This window comes from Branchiostoma lanceolatum, chromosome 19 (genome assembly GCF_035083965.1).
Source record: "Branchiostoma lanceolatum isolate klBraLanc5 chromosome 19, klBraLanc5.hap2, whole genome shotgun sequence".
Taxonomy (NCBI): Eukaryota; Metazoa; Chordata; class Leptocardii; order Amphioxiformes; family Branchiostomatidae; genus Branchiostoma; species Branchiostoma lanceolatum.
In genome coordinates, this window is record NC_089740.1 from 3,040,236 (window position 1) to 3,062,735 (window position 22,500).

Genomic DNA, 22,500 nt, shown 5'->3' on the forward strand with positions numbered 1-22,500 from the left:
AGACTGAGAGTCAGACAGAAGGAGAGTCAGACAGAAGGAGAGTCAGACAGACGGAGAGTCAGACAGAAGGAGAGTCAGACAGACGGAGAGTCAGACAGACAGAGAGTCCGACAGAAGGTGAGTCAGACAGAAGGAGAGTCAGACAGAAGGAGAGTCAGACAGACGGAGAGTCAGACAGAAGGAGGGTCAGGCAGAATGAGAGTCAGACAGACGGAAAGTCTGACGAAAGGAGAGTCAGACAGAAGTAGAGTCTGACAGACGGAGAGTTAGACAGACAGAAGTAGAGTCAGACAGAAGGAGAATCAGACAGAATGAGAGTCAGACATAAGGAGAGTCAGACAGACGGAGAGTCAGACAGAAGGAGGGTCAGGCAGCTTGAGAGTCAGACAGACAGAGAGTCAGACAGAAGGAGAGTCAGACAGAAGGAGAGTCAGACAGAAGGAGAGTCAGACAGAAGGAGATTCAGACAGAAGGAGAGTTAGACAGACGGAGAGTCAGACAGAAGGAGAGTCAGACAGACGGAGAGTCAGACAGAATGAGAGTCAGACAGAAGGAGAGTCAGACAGAAGGAGAGTCAGACAGAAGGAGGGTCAGGCAGAATGAGAGTCAGACAGACAGAGAGTCAGACAGAAGGAGAGTCAGACAGACGGAGAGTCAGACAGAAGGAGAGTCAGACAGACAGAGAGTCAGACAGAAGGAGAGTCAGACAGAAGGAGAGTCAGACAGAAGAAGAGTCAGACGGACGGAGAGTCAGACAGAAGGAGAGTCAGACAGAATGAGAGTCAGACAGAAGGAGAGTCAGACAGACGGAGAGTCAGACAGAAGGAGGGTCAGGCAGAATGAGAGTCAGACAGACAGAGAGTCAGACAGAAGGAGAGTCAGACAGAAGGAGAGTCAGACAGAAGGAGAGTCAGACAGACGGAGAGTCAGACAGAAGGAGAGTCAGACAGAATGAGAGTCAGACAGAAGGAGAGTCAGACAGAAGGAGAGTTAGACAGACGGAGAGTCAGACAGACGGAGAGTCTGACAGAAGGAGAGTCAGACAGACGGAGAGTTAGACAGACAGAGAGTCAGACAGAAGGAGAGTCAGACAGAAGGAGAGTCAGAAAGACGGAGAGTCAGACAGAAGGAGAGTCAGACAGACGGAGAGTCAGACAGAAGGAGAGTCAGACAGAAGGAGAGTCAGACAGACGGAGAGTCAGACAGAAGGAGAGTCAGACAGACGGAGAGTCAGACAGAAAGAGGGTCAGGCAGAATGAAAGTCAGACAGACAGAGGGTCAGACAGAAGGAGAGTCAGACAGAAGGAGAGTCAGACAGAAGGAGAGTCAGACAGACGGAGAGTCAGACAGAAGGAGATTCAGACAGACGGAGAGTCAGACAGAAGGAGAGTCAGACAGACGGAGAGTCAGACAGAAGGAGAGTCAGACAGACGGAGAGTCAGACAAAGGGAGAGTCAGACAGACGGAGAGTCAGACAGAAGGAGAGTCAGGTAGAAGGAGAATCAGACCGAAGGAGAATGAGACAGAAGGAGAGTCAGACAGACGGAGAGTCAGACAGAAGGAGAGTCAGACAGACGGAGAGTCAGACAGAAGGAGAGTAAGACAGGGGGAGAGTCAGACAGAAGGAGAGTCAGACAGAAGGAGAGTCAGACAGAAGGAGAGTCAGACAGACGGAGAGACAGACAGACTGAGAGTCAGACAGAAGGAGAGTCAGACAGAAGGAGAGTCAGACAGACGGAGAGTCAGACAGAAGGAGAGTCAGACAGACGGAGAGTCAGACAGACGGAGAGTCAGACAGAAGGAGAGTCAGACAGAATGAGAGTCAGACAGAAGGAGAGTCAGACAGAAGGAGAGTTAGACAGACGGAGAGTCAGACAGACGGAGAGTCTGACAGAAGGAGAGTCAGACAGACGGAGAGTTAGACAGACAGAGAGTCAGACAGAAGGAGAGTCAGACAGAAGGAGAGTCAGAAAGACGGAGAGTCAGACAGAAGGAGAGTCAGACAGACGGAGAGTCAGACAGAAGGAGAGTCAGACAGAAGGAGAGTCAGACAGACGGAGAGTCAGACAGAAGGAGAGTCAGACAGACGGAGAGTCAGACAGAAAGAGGGTCAGGCAGAATGAAAGTCAGACAGACAGAGGGTCAGACAGAAGGAGAGTCAGACAGAAGGAGAGTCAGACAGAAGGAGAGTCAGACAGACGGAGAGTCAGACAGAAGGAGATTCAGACAGACGGAGAGTCAGACAGAAGGAGAGTCAGACAGACGGAGAGTCAGACAGAAGGAGAGTCAGACAGACGGAGAGTCAGACAAAGGGAGAGTCAGACAGACGGAGAGTCAGACAGAAGGAGAGTCAGGTAGAAGGAGAATCAGACCGAAGGAGAATGAGACAGAAGGAGAGTCAGACAGACGGAGAGTCAGACAGAAGGAGAGTCAGACAGACGGAGAGTCAGACAGAAGGAGAGTAAGACAGAGGGAGAGTCAGACAGAATGAGAGTCAGACAGAAGGAGAGTCAGACAGAAGGAGAGTCAGACAGACGGAGAGTCAGACAGACTGAGAGTCAGACAGAAGGAGAGTCAGACAGAAGGAGAGTCAGACAGACGGAGAGTCAGACAGAAGGAGAGTCAGACAGACGGAGAGTCAGACAGACAGAGAGTCCGACAGAAGGTGAGTCAGACAGAAGGAGAGTCAGACAGAAGGAGAGTCAGACAGACGGAGAGTCAAACAGAAGGAGGGTCAGGCAGAATGAGAGTCAGACAGACGGAAAGTCTGACGAAAGGAGAGTCAGACAGAAGGAGAGTCAGACAGAAGGAGAGTCAGACAGAAGGAGATTCAGACAGAAGGAGAGTTAGACAGACGGAGAGTCAGACAGAAGGAGAGTCAGACAGACGGAGAGTCAGACAGAATGAGAGTCAGACAGAAGGAGAGTCAGACAGAAGGAGAGTCAGACAGAAGGAGGGTCAGGCAGAATGAGAGTCAGACAGACAGAGAGTCAGACAGAAGGAGAGTCAGACAGACGGAGAGTCAGACAGAAGGAGAGTCAGACAGACAGAGAGTCAGACAGAAGGAGAGTCAGACAGAAGGAGAGTCAGACAGAAGAAGAGTCAGACGGACGGAGAGTCAGACAGAAGGAGAGTCAGACAGAATGAGAGTCAGACAGAAGGAGAGTCAGACAGACGGAGAGTCAGACAGAAGGAGGGTCAGGCAGAATGAGAGTCAGACAGACAGAGAGTCAGACAGAAGGAGAGTCAGACAGAAGGAGAGTCAGACAGAAGGAGAGTTAGACAGACGGAGAGTCAGACAGACGGAGAGTCTGACAGAAGGAGAGTCAGACAGACGGAGAGTTAGACAGACAGAGAGTCAGACAGAAGGAGAGTCAGACAGAAGGAGAGTCAGAAAGACGGAGAGTCAGACAGAAGGAGAGTCAGACAGACGGAGAGTCAGACAGAAGGAGAGTCAGACAGAAGGAGAGTCAGACAGACGGAGAGTCAGACAGAAGGAGAGTCAGACAGACGGAGAGTCAGACAGAAAGAGGGTCAGGCAGAATGAAAGTCAGACAGACAGAGGGTCAGACAGAAGGAGAGTCAGACAGAAGGAGAGTCAGACAGAAGGAGAGTCAGACAGACGGAGAGTCAGACAGAAGGAGAGTCAGACAGACGGAGAGTCAGACAGAAGGAGAGTCAGACAGACGGAGAGTCAGACAGAAGGAGAGTCAGACAGACGGAGAGTCAGACAAAGGGAGAGTCAGACAGACGGAGAGTCAGACAGAAGGAGAGTCAGGTAGAAGGAGAATCAGACCGATGGAGAATGAGACAGAAGGAGAGTCAGACAGACGGAGAGTCAGACAGAAGGAGAGTCAGACAGACGGAGAGTCAGACAGAAGGAGAGTAAGACAGGCGGAGAGTCAGACAGAAGGAGGGTCAGACAGACGGAGAGTCAGACAGACGGAGAGTCAGACAGAAGGAGAGTCAGGCAGAAGGAGAATCAGACCGAAGGAGAATGAGACGGAAGGAGAATCAGACAGACGGAGAGTCAGACAGAATGAGAGTCAGACAGACGGAGAGTCAGTAAGAAGGAGAGTCAGACAGACGGAGAGTCAGACAAAAGGAGAGTCAGACAGACAAAGAGTCAGACAGAAGGAGAGTCAGACAGAAGGAGAGTCAGACAGAAGAAGAGTCAGACGGACGGAGAGTCAGACAGAAGGAGAGTCAGACAGAATGAGAGTCAGACAGAAGGAGAGTCAGACAGACGGAGAGTCAGACAGAAGGAGGGTCAGGCAGAATGAGAGTCAGACAGACAGAGAGTCAGACAGAAGGAGAGTCAGACAGAAGGAGAGTCAGACAGAAGGAGAGTCAGACAGACGGAGAGTCAGACAGAAGGAGAGTCAGACAGAATGAGAGTCAGACAGAAGGAGAGTCAGACAGAAGGAGAGTTAGACAGACGGAGAGTAAGACAGACGGAGAGTCTGACAGAATGAGAGTCAGACAGACGGAGAGTTAGACAGACAGAGAGTCAGACAGAAGGAGAGTCAGACAGAAGGAGAGTCAGAAAGACGGAGAGTCAGACAGAAGGAGAGTCAGACAGACGGAGAGTCAGACAGAAGGAGAGTCAGACAGAAGGAGAGTCAGACAGACGGAGAGTCAGACAGAAGGAGAGTCAGACAGACGGAGAGTCAGACAGAAAGAGGGTCTGGCAGAATGAAAGTCAGACAGACAGAGAGTCAGACAGAAGGAGAGTCAGACAGAAGGAGAGTCAGACAGAAGGAGAGTCAGACAGACGGAGAGTCAGACAGAAGGAGAGTCAGACAGACGGAGAGTCAGACAGACGGAGAGTCAGACAGAAGGAGAGTCAGACAGACGGAGAGTCAGACAAAGGGAGAGTCAGACAGACGGAGAGTAGGACAGAAGGAGAGTCAGACAGACGGAGAGTCAGACAGAAGGAGAGTCAGACAGACGGAGAGTCAGACAGAAGGAGAGTCAGACAGACGGAGAGTCAGACAGAAGGAGTGTCAGACAGAAGGAGAGTCATACAGAAGGAGAGTCAGACAGAGGTAGAGTCAGACAGACGGAGAGTCAGACAGAAGGAGAGTCAGACAGAAGGAGAGTCAGACAGAAGGAGAGTCAGACAGAAGGAGAGTCAGACAGAAGGAGAGTCAGACAGAGGGAGAGTCAGACAGAAGGAGAGTCAGACAGAAGGAGAGTCACACAGAAGGAGAGTCAGACAGACGGAGAGTCAGACAGACGGAGAGTCAGACAGAAGGAGAATCAGACAGACGGAGAGTCAGACAGAAGGAGAGTCAGACAGAAGGAGATTCAGACAGAAGGAGAGTCAGACAGACGGAGAGTCAGACAGAAGGAGAGTCAGACAGAAAGAGAGTCAGACAGAAGGAGAGCTAGACAGACGGAGAGTCAGACAGAAGGAGAGTCAGACAGAGGGAGAGTCAGACAGACGGAGAGTCAGACAGAAGGAGAGTCAGACAGACGGAGAGTCAGACAGACAGAGAGTCCGACAGAAGGTGAGTCAGACAGAAGGAGAGTCAGACAGAAGGAGAGTCAGACAGACGGAGAGTCAGACAGAAGGAGGGTCAGGCAGAATGAGAGTCAGACAGACGGAAAGTCTGACGAAAGGAGAGTCAGACAGAAGTAGAGTCTGACAGACGGAGAGTTAGACAGACAGAAGTAGAGTCAGACAGAAGGAGAATCAGACAGAATGAGAGTCAGACATAAGGAGAGTCAGACAGAAGGAGATTCAGACAGAAGGAGAGTCAGACAGACGGAGAGTCAGACAGACTGAGAGTCAGACAGAAGGAGAATCAGACAGAAAGAGAGTCAGACAGAAGGTGAGTCAGACAGAAGGAGATTCAGACAGAAGGAGAGTCAGACAGACGGAGAGTCAGACAGAAGGAGAGTCAGACAGAAGGAGAGTCAGACAGACGGAGAGTCAGACAGACGGAGAGTCAGACAGAAGGAGAGTCAGACAGAAGGAGAGTCAGACAGACGGAGAGTCAGACAGAAGGAGAATCAGACAGACGGAGAGTCAGACAGACAGAGAGTCCGACAGAAGGTGAGTCAGACAGAAGGAGAGTCAGACAGAAGGAGAGTCAGACAGAAGGAGAGTCAGACAGAAGGAGAGTCAGACAGACGGAGAGTCAGACAGAAGGAGGGTCAGGCAGAATGAGAGTCAGACAGACGGAAAGTCTGACGAAAGGAGAGTCAGACAGAAGTAGAGTCTGACAGAAGGAGAGTTAGACAGACAGAAGTAGAGTCAGACAGAAGGAGAATCAGACAGAATGAGAGTCAGACATAAGGAGAGTCAGACAGAAGGAGATTCAGACAGAAGGAGAGTCAGACAGACGGAGAGTCAGACAGACGGAGAGTCAGACAGAAGGAGAATCAGACAGAAAGAGAGTCAGACAGAAGGTGAGTCAGACAGAAGGAGATTCAGACAGAAGGAGAGTCAGACAGACGGAGAGTCAGACAGAAGGAGAGTCAGACAGAAGGAGAGTCAGACAGACGGAGAGTCAGACAGACGGAGAGTCAGACAGAAGGAGAGTCAGACAGAAGGAGAGTCAGACAGACGGAGAGTCAGACAGAAGGAGAATCAGACAGACGGAGAGTCAGACAGACAGAGAGTCCGACAGAAGGTGAGTCAGACAGAAGGAGAGTCAGACAGAAGGAGAGTCAGACAGAAGGAGAGTCAGACAGAAGGAGAGTCAGACAGACGGAGAGTCAGACAGAAGGAGGGTCAGGCAGAATGAGAGTCAGACAGACGGAAAGTCTGACGAAAGGAGAGTCAGACAGAAGGAGAGTCAGACAGAAGGAGAGTCAGACAGAAGGAGATTCAGACAGAAGGAGAGTTAGACAGACGGAGAGTCAGACAGAAGGAGAGTCAGACAGACGGAGAGTCAGACAGAATGAGAGTCAGACAGAAGGAGAGTCAGACAGAAGGAGAGTCAGACAGAAGGAGGGTCAGGCAGAATGAGAGTCAGACAGACAGAGAGTCAGACAGAAGGAGAGTCAGACAGACGGAGAGTCAGACAGAAGGAGAGTCAGACAGACAGAGAGTCAGACAGAAGGAGAGTCAGACAGAAGGAGAGTCAGACAGAAGAAGAGTCAGACGGACGGAGAGTCAGACAGAAGGAGAGTCAGACAGAATGAGAGTCAGACAGAAGGAGAGTCAGACAGACGGAGAGTCAGACAGAAGGAGGGTCAGGCAGAATGAGAGTCAGACAGACAGAGAGTCAGACAGAAGGAGAGTCAGACAGAAGGAGAGTCAGACAGAAGGAGAGTTAGACAGACGGAGAGTCAGACAGACGGAGAGTCTGACAGAAGGAGAGTCAGACAGACGGAGAGTTAGACAGACAGAGAGTCAGACAGAAGGAGAGTCAGACAGAAGGAGAGTCAGAAAGACGGAGAGTCAGACAGAAGGAGAGTCAGACAGACCGAGAGTCAGACAGAAGGAGAGTCAGACAGAAGGAGAGTCAGACAGACGGAGAGTCAGACAGAAGGAGAGTCAGACAGACGGAGAGTCAGACAGAAAGAGGGTCAGGCAGAATGAAAGTCAGACAGACAGAGGGTCAGACAGAAGGAGAGTCAGACAGAAGGAGAGTCAGACAGAAGGAGAGTCAGACAGACGGAGAGTCAGACAGAAGGAGAGTCAGACAGACGGAGAGTCAGACAGAAGGAGAGTCAGACAGACGGAGAGTCAGACAGAAGGAGAGTCAGACAGACGGAGAGTCAGACAAAGGGAGAGTCAGACAGACGGAGAGTCAGACAGAAGGAGAGTCAGGTAGAAGGAGAATCAGACCGATGGAGAATGAGACAGAAGGAGAGTCAGACAGACGGAGAGTCAGACAGAAGGAGAGTCAGACAGACGGAGAGTCAGACAGAAGGAGAGTAAGACAGGCGGAGAGTCAGACAGAAGGAGGGTCAGACAGACGGAGAGTCAGACAGACGGAGAGTCAGACAGAAGGAGAGTCAGGCAGAAGGAGAATCAGACCGAAGGAGAATGAGACGGAAGGAGAATCAGACAGACGGAGAGTCAGACAGAATGAGAGTCAGACAGACGGAGAGTCAGTAAGAAGGAGAGTCAGACAGACGGAGAGTCAGACAAAAGGAGAGTCAGACAGACAAAGAGTCAGACAGAAGGAGAGTCAGACAGAAGGAGAGTCAGACAGAAGAAGAGTCAGACGGACGGAGAGTCAGACAGAAGGAGAGTCAGACAGAATGAGAGTCAGACAGAAGGAGAGTCAGACAGACGGAGAGTCAGACAGAAGGAGGGTCAGGCAGAATGAGAGTCAGACAGACAGAGAGTCAGACAGAAGGAGAGTCAGACAGAAGGAGAGTCAGACAGAAGGAGAGTCAGACAGACGGAGAGTCAGACAGAAGGAGAGTCAGACAGAATGAGAGTCAGACAGAAGGAGAGTCAGACAGAAGGAGAGTTAGACAGACGGAGAGTAAGACAGACGGAGAGTCTGACAGAATGAGAGTCAGACAGACGGAGAGTTAGACAGACAGAGAGTCAGACAGAAGGAGAGTCAGACAGAAGGAGAGTCAGAAAGACGGAGAGTCAGACAGAAGGAGAGTCAGACAGACGGAGAGTCAGACAGAAGGAGAGTCAGACAGAAGGAGAGTCAGACAGACGGAGAGTCAGACAGAAGGAGAGTCAGACAGACGGAGAGTCAGACAGAAAGAGGGTCAGGCAGAATGAAAGTCAGACAGACAGAGAGTCAGACAGAAGGAGAGTCAGACAGAAGGAGAGTCAGACAGAAGGAGAGTCAGACAGACGGAGAGTCAGACAGAAGGAGAGTCAGACAGACGGAGAGTCAGACAGACGGAGAGTCAGACAGAAGGAGAGTCAGACAGACGGAGAGTCAGACAAAGGGAGAGTCAGACAGACGGAGAGTAGGACAGAAGGAGAGTCAGACAGACGGAGAGTCAGACAGAAGGAGAGTCAGACAGACGGAGAGTCAGACAGAAGGAGAGTCAGACAGACGGAGAGTCAGACAGAAGGAGTGTCAGACAGAAGGAGAGTCATACAGAAGGAGAGTCAGACAGAGGTAGAGTCAGACAGACGGAGAGTCAGACAGAAGGAGAGTCAGACAGAAGGAGAGTCAGACAGAAGGAGAGTCAGACAGAAGGAGAGTCAGACAGAAGGAGAGTCAGACAGAGGGAGAGTCAGACAGAAGGAGAGTCAGACAGAAGGAGAGTCAGACAGAAGGAGAGTCAGACAGACGGAGAGTCAGACAGACGGAGAGTCAGACAGAAGGAGAATCAGACAGACGGAGAGTCAGACAGAAGGAGAGTCAGACAGAAGGAGATTCAGACAGAAGGAGAGTCAGACAGACGGAGAGTCAGACAGAAGGAGAGTCAGACAGAAAGAGAGTCAGACAGAAGGAGAGCTAGACAGACGGAGAGTCAGACAGAAGGAGAGTCAGACAGAGGGAGAGTCAGACAGACGGAGAGTCAGACAGAAGGAGAGTCAGACAGACGGAGAGTCAGACAGACAGAGAGTCCGACAGAAGGTGAGTCAGACAGAAGGAGAGTCAGACAGAAGGAGAGTCAGACAGACGGAGAGTCAGACAGAAGGAGGGTCAGGCAGAATGAGAGTCAGACAGACGGAAAGTCTGACGAAAGGAGAGTCAGACAGAAGTAGAGTCTGACAGACGGAGAGTTAGACAGACAGAAGTAGAGTCAGACAGAAGGAGAATCAGACAGAATGAGAGTCAGACATAAGGAGAGTCAGACAGAAGGAGATTCAGACAGAAGGAGAGTCAGACAGACGGAGAGTCAGACAGACGGAGAGTCAGACAGAAGGAGAATCAGACAGAAAGAGAGTCAGACAGAAGGTGAGTCAGACAGAAGGAGATTCAGACAGAAGGAGAGTCAGACAGACGGAGAGTCAGACAGAAGGAGAGTCAGACAGAAGGAGAGTCAGACAGACGGAGAGTCAGACAGACGGAGAGTCAGACAGAAGGAGAGTCAGACAGAAGGAGAGTCAGACAGACGGAGAGTCAGACAGAAGGAGAATCAGACAGACGGAGAGTCAGACAGACAGAGAGTCCGACAGAAGGTGAGTCAGACAGAAGGAGAGTCAGACAGAAGGAGAGTCAGACAGAAGGAGAGTCAGACAGAAGGAGAGTCAGACAGACGGAGAGTCAGACAGAAGGAGGGTCAGGCAGAATGAGAGTCAGACAGACGGAAAGTCTGACGAAAGGAGAGTCAGACAGAAGTAGAGTCTGACAGAAGGAGAGTTAGACAGACAGAAGTAGAGTCAGACAGAAGGAGAATCAGACAGAATGAGAGTCAGACATAAGGAGAGTCAGACAGACGGAGAGTCAGACAGAAGGAGGGTCAGGCAGCTTGAGAGTCAGACAGACAGAGAGTCAGACAGAAGGAGAGTCAGACAGAAGGAGAGTCAGACAGAAGGAGAGTCAGACAGAAGGAGAGTCAGACAGAAGGAGAGTTAGACAGACGGAGAGTCAGACAGAAGGAGAGTCAGACAGACGGAGAGTCAGACAGAAGGAGGGTCAGGCAGAATGAAAGTCAGACAGACAGAGAGTCAGACAGAAGGAGAGTCAGACAGAAGGAGAGTCAGACAGAAGGAGAGTCAGACAGACGGAGAGTCAGACAGAAGGAGCACTGCGCGAAAGGGGTCCATTTCCGGACAAATCCGATATTGACACATCACTTCTCATGTTACATATTCGGACCGTTTCCAAGTACTCAAATCGATACCTAACATATTCGGAAATGTTTTGATTCAAGAAATATTTCCTAGCAAATTCGGATAAATACAACTTTTTATTTTTCCGGATACGGTTCAGGGTCGTATCGTAACTCCGGATACGTGTTTCTTTATGTATACGGAGATATCTGTTGTTAAGATACTTCGGCAATCTATGTTGTATTCTGACTCTGCTGTGACAGGTAAGATATCCGGGAATGTATTGACTCCGAAAATGTTGCTATTCATTTCCGGACAAATCCAAAATTTGACACATCACTGGGCATGTCAAATATACGGACTATTTTCAAGTACTTATTTTGACACCTGAAATATCCGGAAATATTGTGATGCAATGAATTATTCCTAGCAAACCCGGATAAATGTAGTTTTTTTAATTTACCGGATTCTTTACAAGTTCGTATCATAACTCCAGATACGTATTTCGTTATGTATACAGAGGCTTCTGTTGTCAAGCGGGAAAGCGGTCTATTTCTGGACAAAATCCGAAATTTGACACATAACTGGACATGCCAAGTATTCTGAACGTTTTCGGACATTTTGTCAATACACAGAATTTACGGAAATATATTGAATCAGGAATTGTTTCGTTGCAGATCAAGCAAAATATGACTTAGGATACTTGCGGATACCGTACATGGGAGTTTCATTACTCCAAATGCGTGTTTCTTTACATACACGAAGATATCTGTTGACTTTGTCATGACACATATCCGATATGCAAAGCAAGTACTACCGATTATGTGCCATTTTAGTTTCTGTAGTCCAGGTTAATATGCGTTCTACTGTACTTTCCCACATATCCGGGAATACATATGATGGCCCGCATCGCCAACCGATGAACGCGGCGACTATTATGATGATGATGACGTTCCGTTTATGCAATATATTTCGTTCTCTGTGATAAAATTTAAAAAAATTCCAGGCAAATCTGAATGTTGAACGTGCCGCGTATTCGGACAGTTTCCAAACAGGAATTTCGACACAGCATATCGGGAAATATTCCGATTCCGGAAATGTTCATTTTTTTGTCCAGGAAATATTTTGGTTTATCTTTTGTCCGTATACGAAGCATGTTTTCTGAAGACGTTCCGGACTCCGAAAATGACCAGAATCAAAACAGTTGTCCGGAAATAAGCCCGGAAATGACAATCCATAGCAGAAGGGCATCGTGGGACACTTAGATTTTCGGACGTATTTGCGCGTATCATGACCAAGATACGGTCGGTACAATAATATATGTTGCCTCTAGGAGGAGCTTTTTGTCTCCGTGCTTGAAACTATCAAATCGATCAGCAAATACACAACTTCGGGTTTCTGGTAGTTCTTGAAATCTAAAAAAGAAATTAAGCCAAACAGTGACACACTTTGTGATCTTGTGCCAATCAAAGCAACTTAATTTAGATTTCCATAACCGATTTATACATGCATGTGCAAAATTGAAATACCTGCATCAATCTATTGCTAAAGCATTATATAAAGACAAGCGTGTGGCCTGCCATGGAAATATATTCATATATATATATATGGGCACCCTTCCAAAACCGTACTGGCTTGGTTGTCTTCTCAGTTGGGACATTAATATGTGCACAATTACGATAAGATCTGGCCACCAGATGGTTTGGAAAATATGCCTGATTTCTGATTGGTCCGTTCATCTATGACGCATTCCTGGAATGTTAGCGCCAAACTTAACGGTTCCGGCAGAGTTGGAGAAAGAGCCGGGGTGAGCTGTTTCAGCGTGTGCCGGAGGTATCTGCCGGAGCCCGAGTCTCTTAACATCCTATTCTCAATATGATCTGACGGAATACACCGCGAGATTCGTCTTTTCTGAACCAACTTGCAAAGACGAGGAATGACCTGCATGTACTCGGGAGTCGGGACCGAAGTGGATGGTACGAGGACAACGGGGTGCAGTGACCTCAGCGGAGCATCGACAAGCCGAGAACACGGTAACTGAACTTCCAATATCTACAATTGGAGAAGGGTTAAACTAATATATACATCAGAAATTAGTAATTTCTTACTCTAGTGTGTCAATTTGCAGCTAGGAGAGTTTCACAGAAATTGTTTCAAGCAGCTCTTCCATGAAGCACAACAGGCCACCCACATGTATCATAATAGAAAACATGTGTGTATACAGAATATCTGTGATCAACATTTTCCCGGATACTGTTAATGGTCATTTCTTTACTCCGAATACGTGTTTCCCTCTGTGTACGGAGATATCAGGGGTTGGAATACTACAGAAATCCATGCTGTAACATGACTACAGAGAAGAGTCAATATACCTGACAAATATTAGAAATTTTCTGAATATACCTACGCCGAATATATTAAGTCCAAGCAAAAACAACAATCCTCAGTGGTGTCGTATCGTGAAATATCAGTTCTCAGTAAATGCTACGTGTTTGGTGACCTGATACTCATCATATTGAGGACTGTGACCTGGCAATGTCAGGATAATAAACATTATTTTGCTGCTGTCCTGTCGAGTTTAGTAACAAAAGTAATGTTGTGTTTCTAGCCACATCATTTGATAAGGGTTTTTATTTTTCAATTCTTTTTAGATTTTCAGTTCGACCTTAGGATCTGTTTTAACTTTAACATATCATACAGGAATGGTATTATAATCTGTTCAGTCTGTTGACATTATCTTTGACAGTACCTTGAAATAATTTAGAAATTATTCTTATGCGATCCGAAAGAAAACAGTCTTTATTTCGTGATATTGTTTTGTTTTTGTTTTGGATACTGTACAGGGGCGTTTCGTAAGACCGAATACGCGTTGTTGATATATTACAACAACCCATGTTTCAGTTTTCTGACTATACATAGATATGATAAATATATTGACTAAGAAACTGTTGCTACCCTATGCCCAGGCAAAAGCAGTACTCCTGTTTCTTCCGTATACGTGCCACGTGCGTTTAAGTGGTTCAGATATGTGTTTTTCTCTATTTACCCTTATATCCGGGAATGCCAGTTTTCCGTATACAGTGTATGTAACATATTTCCTTCCTTATACGAGAAGGGTAGATTTCTAGGCAAATCTGAAGGATACACCAAGGAGGTTAAAATAGGATATTTTTAACCTCCTTGGTTACACATGTCGCGTATATCTGGACATTTCCAAACAAGAATTTCCATACAGCATTTTCGGAAATATCTCGACACAGGAATTGTTCATTTGCGTGTCCGGTTAATATCTTAGAATATTTGTTGTCCGTATATGTTACATATTTCCTCATGGTATTCCGGAATCTGCGTTCCTATCTCCCACACGTGTTTCTATGTAAAAAGTCTCTCCAGCAATGCGTATTGTACCTGTACTGTCTGCCAATAAGTCCGATGCCTTTCCGTTTTCCTAATTTATGTTTCATCCATAATGTTTCAGTGTTTTTATTACTCAACTGATCGCAATGTTCATTGACTTGGTTTGGGTTTGTCACGAGAAGTCTACAAAGATAATGTTTCAGTTGGGCAGTATTTCAACATTGTTGGAAACATAATTTACATTTCTTTATTGAGCCGACTTTGTTCACTTTACCTTTTGCTATCGTTATTTGACCATATGCATGATCCGACTGGAATTAGAAAAGGCTAAACTTTAAGTAAACAGGTATCCGGTCACTGCTGTCTTTAGTGTTGTAGACCATCTTGTTTTTGATTCGATCGTTGTTTCGTTGTGTCATATCACTGGAGAGGGAGGGTGCGCATGTAGTAGGTATCGACTCGTCTCCACATTTAATTTATTCTAGTCACGTTTTTTTTCAGCATCTTCCGCTGAGTATATCAGGGGGTTATAAAGACAGTTCCAGTGCAGCAACATCTTTGCAGCAAACCAACCTGTGTGACTTCCGCACGCCTATCTCGGAATAATGATATGTCTGTTAACACCTATACGTTTAAGAAGCAGTACTATTTGTATCAGAACATTCCTTTATGTGACACGGATAACATGTTAGACCTGGTGCCTAACAAAGTTAATCAATCCGTACCGTAATTGCCGTTGCGGGTGTGCCGTAAAACGCCCAGAATGAGTAGAATCATGTGAGAACACATTGTAAATGTTCATAAGTAAACTACAACTTGAATATCCCTATGCAAAATTTGTATGATTCATACTCTGATGTATTTATAGAGGTTACAGAAGAAGCTCTAAATGTTATGATATAACTTCTGCATACATTCTATATTCATTGATTTACCGAGTAAGATTTGTATCATTGGTTTTCAATTACCCTCATTCAGAATATTGACGTTATATCACGTATAGTCTCTATTGATCTTATTTTTACTTTTAATTACTTATACCTTGATTTCCAGGACTTATAACAGCAATGTTTTGTACATATATTACCACAATTTAGACTGTTCAAGATTGTTTACTGTGTAGTAAGTTATATACCTATTTCCGCTGTTGTCGAACATCTACCGATAACCAAATCTATATGCCTAACTTGAATCTGAATCATCAGTAAGCGTTACCATGAAACTGTTCAGATATAGGACTTAAACAATTACAGAGTGATTTAAAGTATTCTTGCTTTTCGTATTTTCTTTGCCATGTATCTAGTATGTTTAATCTCAGATATATAATTTCAGGACCAAAAACACTCCGTATACATTGCGGACTCAGTGTTACGGATATACGTTTCCGACTATAGATATTCATCGGTAAGTTGCTGGATGTCCGTTGCAGAAAGACTCCGAATACGCTGCCAAAAAGTTGGACTATCCGGGTGATATCCGGAAACAAAACTGCAGCATATCCGGATCCGGGTATGCGACGATGAAAAATGTTCCCGTTTCCAGCAACAGATATTAATCCGTATTCGCGGTCTCTCCGTTGATAAAAAAACCCGCATACGTTACCGGAAAGTCAGAATATTCGGGTGATATCCGGAAACAAAACGGTAGCATATCCGGATCCGGATATGCACCAATGAAACATGTTCTCGTTTCCGGCTCCAGATACTAATCCGTATTCGCGGTCTCTCCGTTGATAAAAAAATCCGCATACGTTATTGGAAAGTCGGAATATTCGGCTGATATCCGGAAACGAAACTTTAACATATTCGGATCCGGATATGTTGCGATTAAATGTGTTCCCGTTTCCGGCTTTAGATATTTATCCGTATTCGCGGTCTCTCCGTTGTAAAAAAAATCCGCATACGTTGCTGGAAAGTCGGAATATTCGGCTGATATCCGGAAACAAAACTTTAACATATTCGGATCCGGATATGTTGCGATTAAATGTGTTCCCGTTTCCGGCTTTAGATATTTATCCGTATTCGCGGTCTCTCCGTTGAAAAAAAAATCCGCATACGTTACTGGAAAGTCGGAATATTCGGCTAATATCCGGAAACAAAACTTTAACATTTTCGGATCCGGATATGTTGCGATTAAATGTGTTCCCGTTTCCGGCTTTAGATATTTATCCGTATTCGCGGTCTCTCCGTTGAAAAAAAATCCGCATACGTTACTGGAAAGTCGGAATATTCGGCTGATATCCGGAAATAAAACTTTAACATATTCGGATCCGGATATATTGCGATTAAATGTGTTCCCGTTTCCGGCTCCAGATATTAATCCGTAAACTTTGGATATCGAGATCAAGAAACGTCTGAATATCGTCGGAAACGTAATATTGTCGGAAATATCCTATCATTGAAACGTCCGGAAATCGACCCTTTTCGCACAGTGGAGAGTCAGACAGACGGAGAGTCAGACAGACAGAGAGTCCGACAGAAGGAGAGTCAGACAGAAGGAGAGTCAGACAGACGGAGAGTCAGACAGACGGAGAGTCAGACAAAGGGAGAGTCAGACAGACGGAGAGTAGGACAGAAGGAGAGTCAGACAGACGTAGAGTCAGACAGAAGGAGAGTCAGACAGACGAAGAGTCAGACAGACGGAGAGTCAGACAGAAGGAGTGTCAGACAGAAGGAGAGTCAGACAGAAGGAGAGTCAGACAGAGGGAGAGTCAGACAGACGGAGAGTCAGACAGAAGGAGAGTCAGACAGAAGGAGAGTCAGACAGAAGGAGAGTCAGACAGAAGGAGAGTCAGACAGAATGAGAGTCAGACAGAAGAAGAGTCAGACAGACGGAGAGTCAAACAGATGGAGAATCATACAGACGGAGAGTCTTATAGAAGGAGAGTCAGACAGACGGAGAGTCAGACAGACGGAGAGTCAGACAGACGGAAAGTCAGACAGAAGGAGAGTCAGACAGACGGAGAGTAAGACAGACGGAGAGTCAGACAGAAGGAGAGTCAGACAGAAGGAGAGTCAGACAGAAGGAGAGTCAGACAGACGGAGAGTTAGACAGAAGGAGAGTCAGACAGAAGGAGAGTCAGACAGACTCGAAGTCAGACAGAAGGAAAGTCAGACAGACTCGAAGTCAGACAGACGGAAAGTCAGACAGACGGAGAGTCAGACAGACGGAAAGTCAGACAGAAGGAGAGTCAGACAGACGGAAAGTCAGACAGACGAAGAGTCAGACAGAAGGAGGGTCAAACAGAAGGAGAGTCAGACAGACGGAGAGTCAGACAGACGGAGAGTCAGACAGAAGGAGAGTCAGACAGACGAAGAGTCAGACAGACGGAGAGTCAGACAGAAGGAGAGTCAGACAGAAAGAGAGTCAGACAGAAGGAGAGTCAGACAGAAGGAGAGTCAGACAGAAGAAGAGTCAGTCAGAAGAAGAGTCAGAAAGAAGGAGAGTCAGACAGACGAAGAGTAATGAGTTAGTATTTCAAAGCATTTGGTTAAGTTTACCTTGTATTATTATTCGATTACAGTTTTTTTTGTTATCTTATGTATTTCAGTTTGAACAATGTGGGGATTGCCCCCCCCCCCAAGGCACATTGAAAAACGCCATTACAGGCGATATGTACCCCCTGGATAAATAAATAAACAAACAAACAAACAAACAAAGAGTCAGACAAACGGAGAATCCGAAAAAAGGAGAGTCAGACAGAAGGAGAGTCAGACAGACGGAGAGTCAGACAGAAGGAGATTCAGACAGACTCGAAGTCAGACAGAAGGAGAGTCAGACAGACGGAAAGTCAGACAGACGGAAAGTCAGACAGACGGTGAGTCATACAGACGGAGAGTCAGACAGACGGAGAGTCAGACAAAAGGAGAGTCAGACAGACGAAGAGTCAGACAGACGGAGAGTCAGACAGAAGGAGAGTCAGACAGAAGGAGAGTAAGACAGACGGAGAGTCAGACAGAAGGAGAGTCAGACAGAAAGAGAGTCAGACAGAAGGAGAGTCAGACAGAAGGAGAGTCAGACAGAAGGAGAGTCAGACAGAAAGAGAGTCAGACAGAAGGAGAGTCAGACAGACGGAGAGTCAGACAGACGGAGAGTCAGACAGACGGAGAGTCAGACAGACGGAGAGTCAGACAGAAGGAGAGTCAGACAGAAAGAGAGTTAGACAGAAGGAGAGTCAGACAGACGGAGAGTCAGACAGAAGGAGAGTCAGACAGAAGGAGAGTCAGACAGAGGGAGAGTCAGACAGAAGGAGAGTCAGACAGAAGGAGAGTCAGACAGAAGGAGAGTCAGACAGACGGAGAGTCAGACAGACGGAGAGTCAGACAGAAGGAGAATCAGACAGACGGAGAGTCAGACAGAAGGAGAGTCAGACAGAAGGAGATTCAGACAGAAGGAGAGTCAGACAGACGGAGAGTCAGACAGAAGGAGAGTCAGACAGAAGGAGAGTCAGACAGACGGAGAGTCAGACAGACGGAGAGTCAGACAGAAGGAGAGTCAGACAGAAGGAGAGTCAGACAGACGGAGAGTCAGACAGAAGGAGAGTCAGACAGACGGAGAGTCAGACAGACAGAGAGTCCGACAGAAGGTGAGTCAGACAGAAGGAGAGTCAGACAGAAGGAGAGTCAGACAGACCGAGAGTCAGACAGAAGGAGGGTCAGGCAGAATGAGAGTCAGACAGACGGAAAGTCTGACGAAAGGAGAGTCAGACAGAAGTAGAGTCTGACAGACGGAGAGTTAGACAGACAGAAGTAGAGTCAGACAGAAGGAGAATCAGACAGAATGAGAGTCAGACATAAGGAGAGTCAGACAGAAGGAGATTCAGACAGAAGGAGAGTCAGACAGACGGAGAGTCAGACAGACGGAGAGTCAGACAGAAGGAGAATCAGACAGACGGAGAGTCAGACAGAAGGAGAGTCAGACAGAAGGAGATTCAGACAGAAGGAGAGTCAGACAGACGGAGAGTCAGACAGAAGGAGAGTCAGACAGAAGGAGAGTCAGACAGACGGAGAGTCAGACAGACGGAGAGTCAGACAGAAGGAGAGTCAGACAGAAGGAGAGTCAGACAGACGGAGAGTCAGACAGAAGGAGAGTCAGACAGACGGAGAGTCAGACAGACAGAGAGTCCGACAGAAGGTGAGTCAGACAGAAGGAGAGTCAGACAGAAGGAGAGTCAGACAGACGGAGAGTCAGACAGAAGGAGGGTCAGGCAGAATGAGAGTCAGACAGACGGAAAGTCTGACGAAAGGAGAGTCAGACAGAAGTAGAGTCTGACAGACGGAGAGTTAGACAGACAGAAGTAGAGTCAGACAGAAGGAGAATCAGACAGAATGAGAGTTAGACATAAGGAGAGTCAGACAGACGGAGAGTCAGACAGAAGGAGGGTCAGGCAGAAGGAGAGTCAGACAGAAGGAGAGTCAGACAGAAGGAGAGTCAGACAGAAGGAGAGTCAGACAGAAGGAGAGTTAGACAGACGGAGAGTCAGACAGAAGGAGAGTCAGACAGACGGAGAGTCAGACAGAAGGAGGGTCAGGCAGAATGAAAGTCAGACAGACAGAGAGTCAGACAGAAGGAGAGTCAGACAGAAGGAGAGTCAGACAGAAGGAGAGTCAGACAGACGGAGAGTCAGACAGATGGAGAGTCAGACAGACGGAGAGTCAGACAGACAGAGAGTCCGACAGAAGGAGAGTCCGACAGAAGGAGAGTCAGACAGACGGAGAGTCAGACAGACGGAGAGTCAGACAAAGGGAGAGTCAGACAGACGGAGAGTAGGACAGAAGGAGAGTCAGACAGACGTAGAGTCAGACAGAAGGAGAGTCAGACAGACGAAGAGTCAGACAGACGGAGAGTCAGACAGAAGGAGTGTCAGACAGAAGGAGAGTCAGACAGAAGGAGAGTCAGACAGAGGGAGAGTCAGACAGACGGAGAGTCAGACAGAAGGAGAGTCAGACAGAAGGAGAGTCAGACAGACGGAGAGTCAGACAGACGGAGAGTCAGACAGACGGAGAGTCAGACAGACGGAGAGTCAGACAGAAGGAGAGTCAGACAGACGGAGAGTAAGACAGACGGAGAGTCAGACAGACAAAAAGTCAGTCAGACGGAGAGTCAGACAGACGGAAACGGAGAGTCAGACAGAAGGAGAGTCAGACAGAAGGAGAGTCAAACAGACGGAGAGTCAGACAGAAGGAGAGTCAGACAGAAGGAGAGTCAGACAGACGGAGAGACAGACAGACGGAGAGACAGACAGAAGGAGAGTCAGACAGAAGGAGAGTAAGACAGACGGAAAGTCAGACAGACGGAGAGTCAGACAGAATGAGAATCAGACAGACGAAGATCCAGACAGAAGAAGAGTCGGACAGACGAAGAGTCAGACAAACGGGAAGTCAGACAGAAGGGCAGTCAGACACAAGGAGAATCAGACAGAAAGAGAGTCTGACAGACGGAGAGTCAGACAGACGGAGAGTCAGTCAGAAGGAGAATCAGACAGAAGGAGAGTCAGACAGAAAGAGGGTCAGACAGACGGAGATGCAGACAGACGGAGAGTCAGACAGAAGGAGAGACAGATAGACGGAGAGTCAGACAGACGGAGATTCAGACAGACGGAGAGTCAGACAGACGGAGAGTCAGATAGACGGAGAGTCAGACAGACGGAGAGTCAGATAGACGGAGAGTCAGACAGACGGAGAGTCAGACAGACGGAGAGTCAGACAGACGGAGAGTCAGATAGACGGAGAGTCAGACAGACGGAGAGTCAGACAGACGGAAAGTCAGACAGACGGAGAGTCAGACAGAAGAAGAGTCAGACAGAGGGAAATTCAGACAGACGAAGAGTCAGACTGACGGAGAGTCAGACAGACGGAGAGTCAGAGACGTAAAGTCAGACAGACGGAGAGTCAGACAGACGGAGAGTCAGACAGAGGGAGAGTCAGACAGAAAGAGAGTCAGAGACGTAAAGTCAGACAGACGGAGAGTCAGACAGACGGAGAGTCAGACAGAGGGAGAGTCAGACAGAAAGAGAGTCAGACAGAAGGAGAATCAGACAGACAGAGATTTACTCAGACGGAGAGTCAGACAGCAGGAGAGTCAGACAGAAGGAGAGTTAGACAGAAGGAGAGTCAGACAGAAGGAGAGTCAGACAGACCGAGAGTCAGACAAACCGAGAGTCAGGCAGAGAGTCAGCTAACTACATCACCTATTTACATCGGTTAGAAGCAGTACTTCATTTGGAAGCTCTGAAAAAGGTGTCTGACAGACACCGAAACGTTAACAGGTGAGATTACCTGTTTCTATAAAAAGAATATCCTATATCCTATATTTTACCAACTTTATGAAATTATTTACGGAAACATTTTTTTAACCATTTGGGTTAATATGTAGTTTGCGGTCTAACTTGCACCTTTTTTTCGGTCGAAAACTTCCCAGCCTTTCGATAACTTCGTCGCCCTAAATTTATTCTTAAATTCAGGCCCCCACAAATTTATTCTTAAATTCAGGCCCCCACAAAGCTACGCATGCGCACGGACATGCGCACTCCGCTCCTGCTCATGGCCACACAGCTCCGAACTCTCCTCCGCCCCAGCCTAAAGCTGACGCCGGCGCGGAGCACGGCAAGGGTAGCTCACCTGTGGACGCCACAGACGACAAAACCAAGCCCCAGTCCGCCTTTCGTCTGACTAAATTTATTCTTAAATTTAGGCAACATGGTTAAAAGTAAAATGGGTCATCGAAGTGCTGGAATGTCTTCGACAGAAAAAAAGTCGTAAGTTAGACCGCAAACTACACATTAACCCATCAAATCTTCCGCATCAAACCAATATTTGGACAACTTTCCATTTTGTCCACCCTCGATTAACTAAGGAAAAAAAAAAACTTTGAACCTTCTTGTATTCCAGCTTGACAGAGAGGAACAGTAGTTGTCGTTGGCTCCGGGGCATTATATGTTTTATCACCTGCTTTGACTGAACATCCTTACTACTAGTACATGTTGGTCGGCAGCTAGCTATCTGCTGTCATCATCATCATCGTCTTGTAGTTTCTCTTTTTTTTTTCAAGTCTGAACGCCGTACCCTATCAGAGCCTAATCTGCAGTACCGACTTTCATGAGGTCTACTACATCTATATACCGTGTTCTGTGTGTCAAAGTGTCTTCATACCCTTCTTCATACCCTAGATCCCACCACACTTATCGAAAAGAGTAGGGGTTCTTCCCGGTGTGAGTGGTTCATATTCATACAGTTCAATGGCCGCACCTGGGGCAATTGTCGTATTGAGGTCACCTTGGCGCCAAAATGGCAGCCTACAGACCCTTGCGATTCAGCCCCGTCGGGTAGTAGTCGGTCAACCCAATAACGCCCCCCTCAGTGCTGTTTGACAGCGTCCTGTCAAGTAATAACTGACAGCCCAGCTGCTAAGCTGAGGACTGGGGCTATGCATAGAAAAAAAAACATGGTCACTTTGAAGACAGTTGAAAAGATTATGCATAT

At 47.3% G+C, this 22,500-nt stretch overlaps 1 protein-coding gene and 1 long non-coding RNA gene across 2 annotated transcripts; both read left to right on the forward strand.

Annotated features, from left to right (window-relative positions):
* Positions 1–3,798: 3,798 nt before the first annotated feature.
* LOC136425842 (octapeptide-repeat protein T2-like) lies at positions 3,799–8,009 on the forward strand. Its single transcript, XM_066414779.1, has 2 exons — positions 3,799–4,061; positions 7,823–8,009. Exons 1-2 carry the CDS (start codon positions 3,799–3,801, stop codon positions 8,007–8,009), a joined length of 450 nt encoding a protein of 149 aa, XP_066270876.1.
* A 4,323-nt stretch (positions 8,010–12,332) lies between these two features.
* Positions 12,333–15,287, forward strand: LOC136425642 (uncharacterized). Its single transcript, XR_010754098.1, has 2 exons — positions 12,333–12,696; positions 14,522–15,287. It is a non-coding gene; the product is annotated as an uncharacterized lncRNA (long non-coding RNA).
* Positions 15,288–22,500: the final 7,213 nt, after the last annotated feature.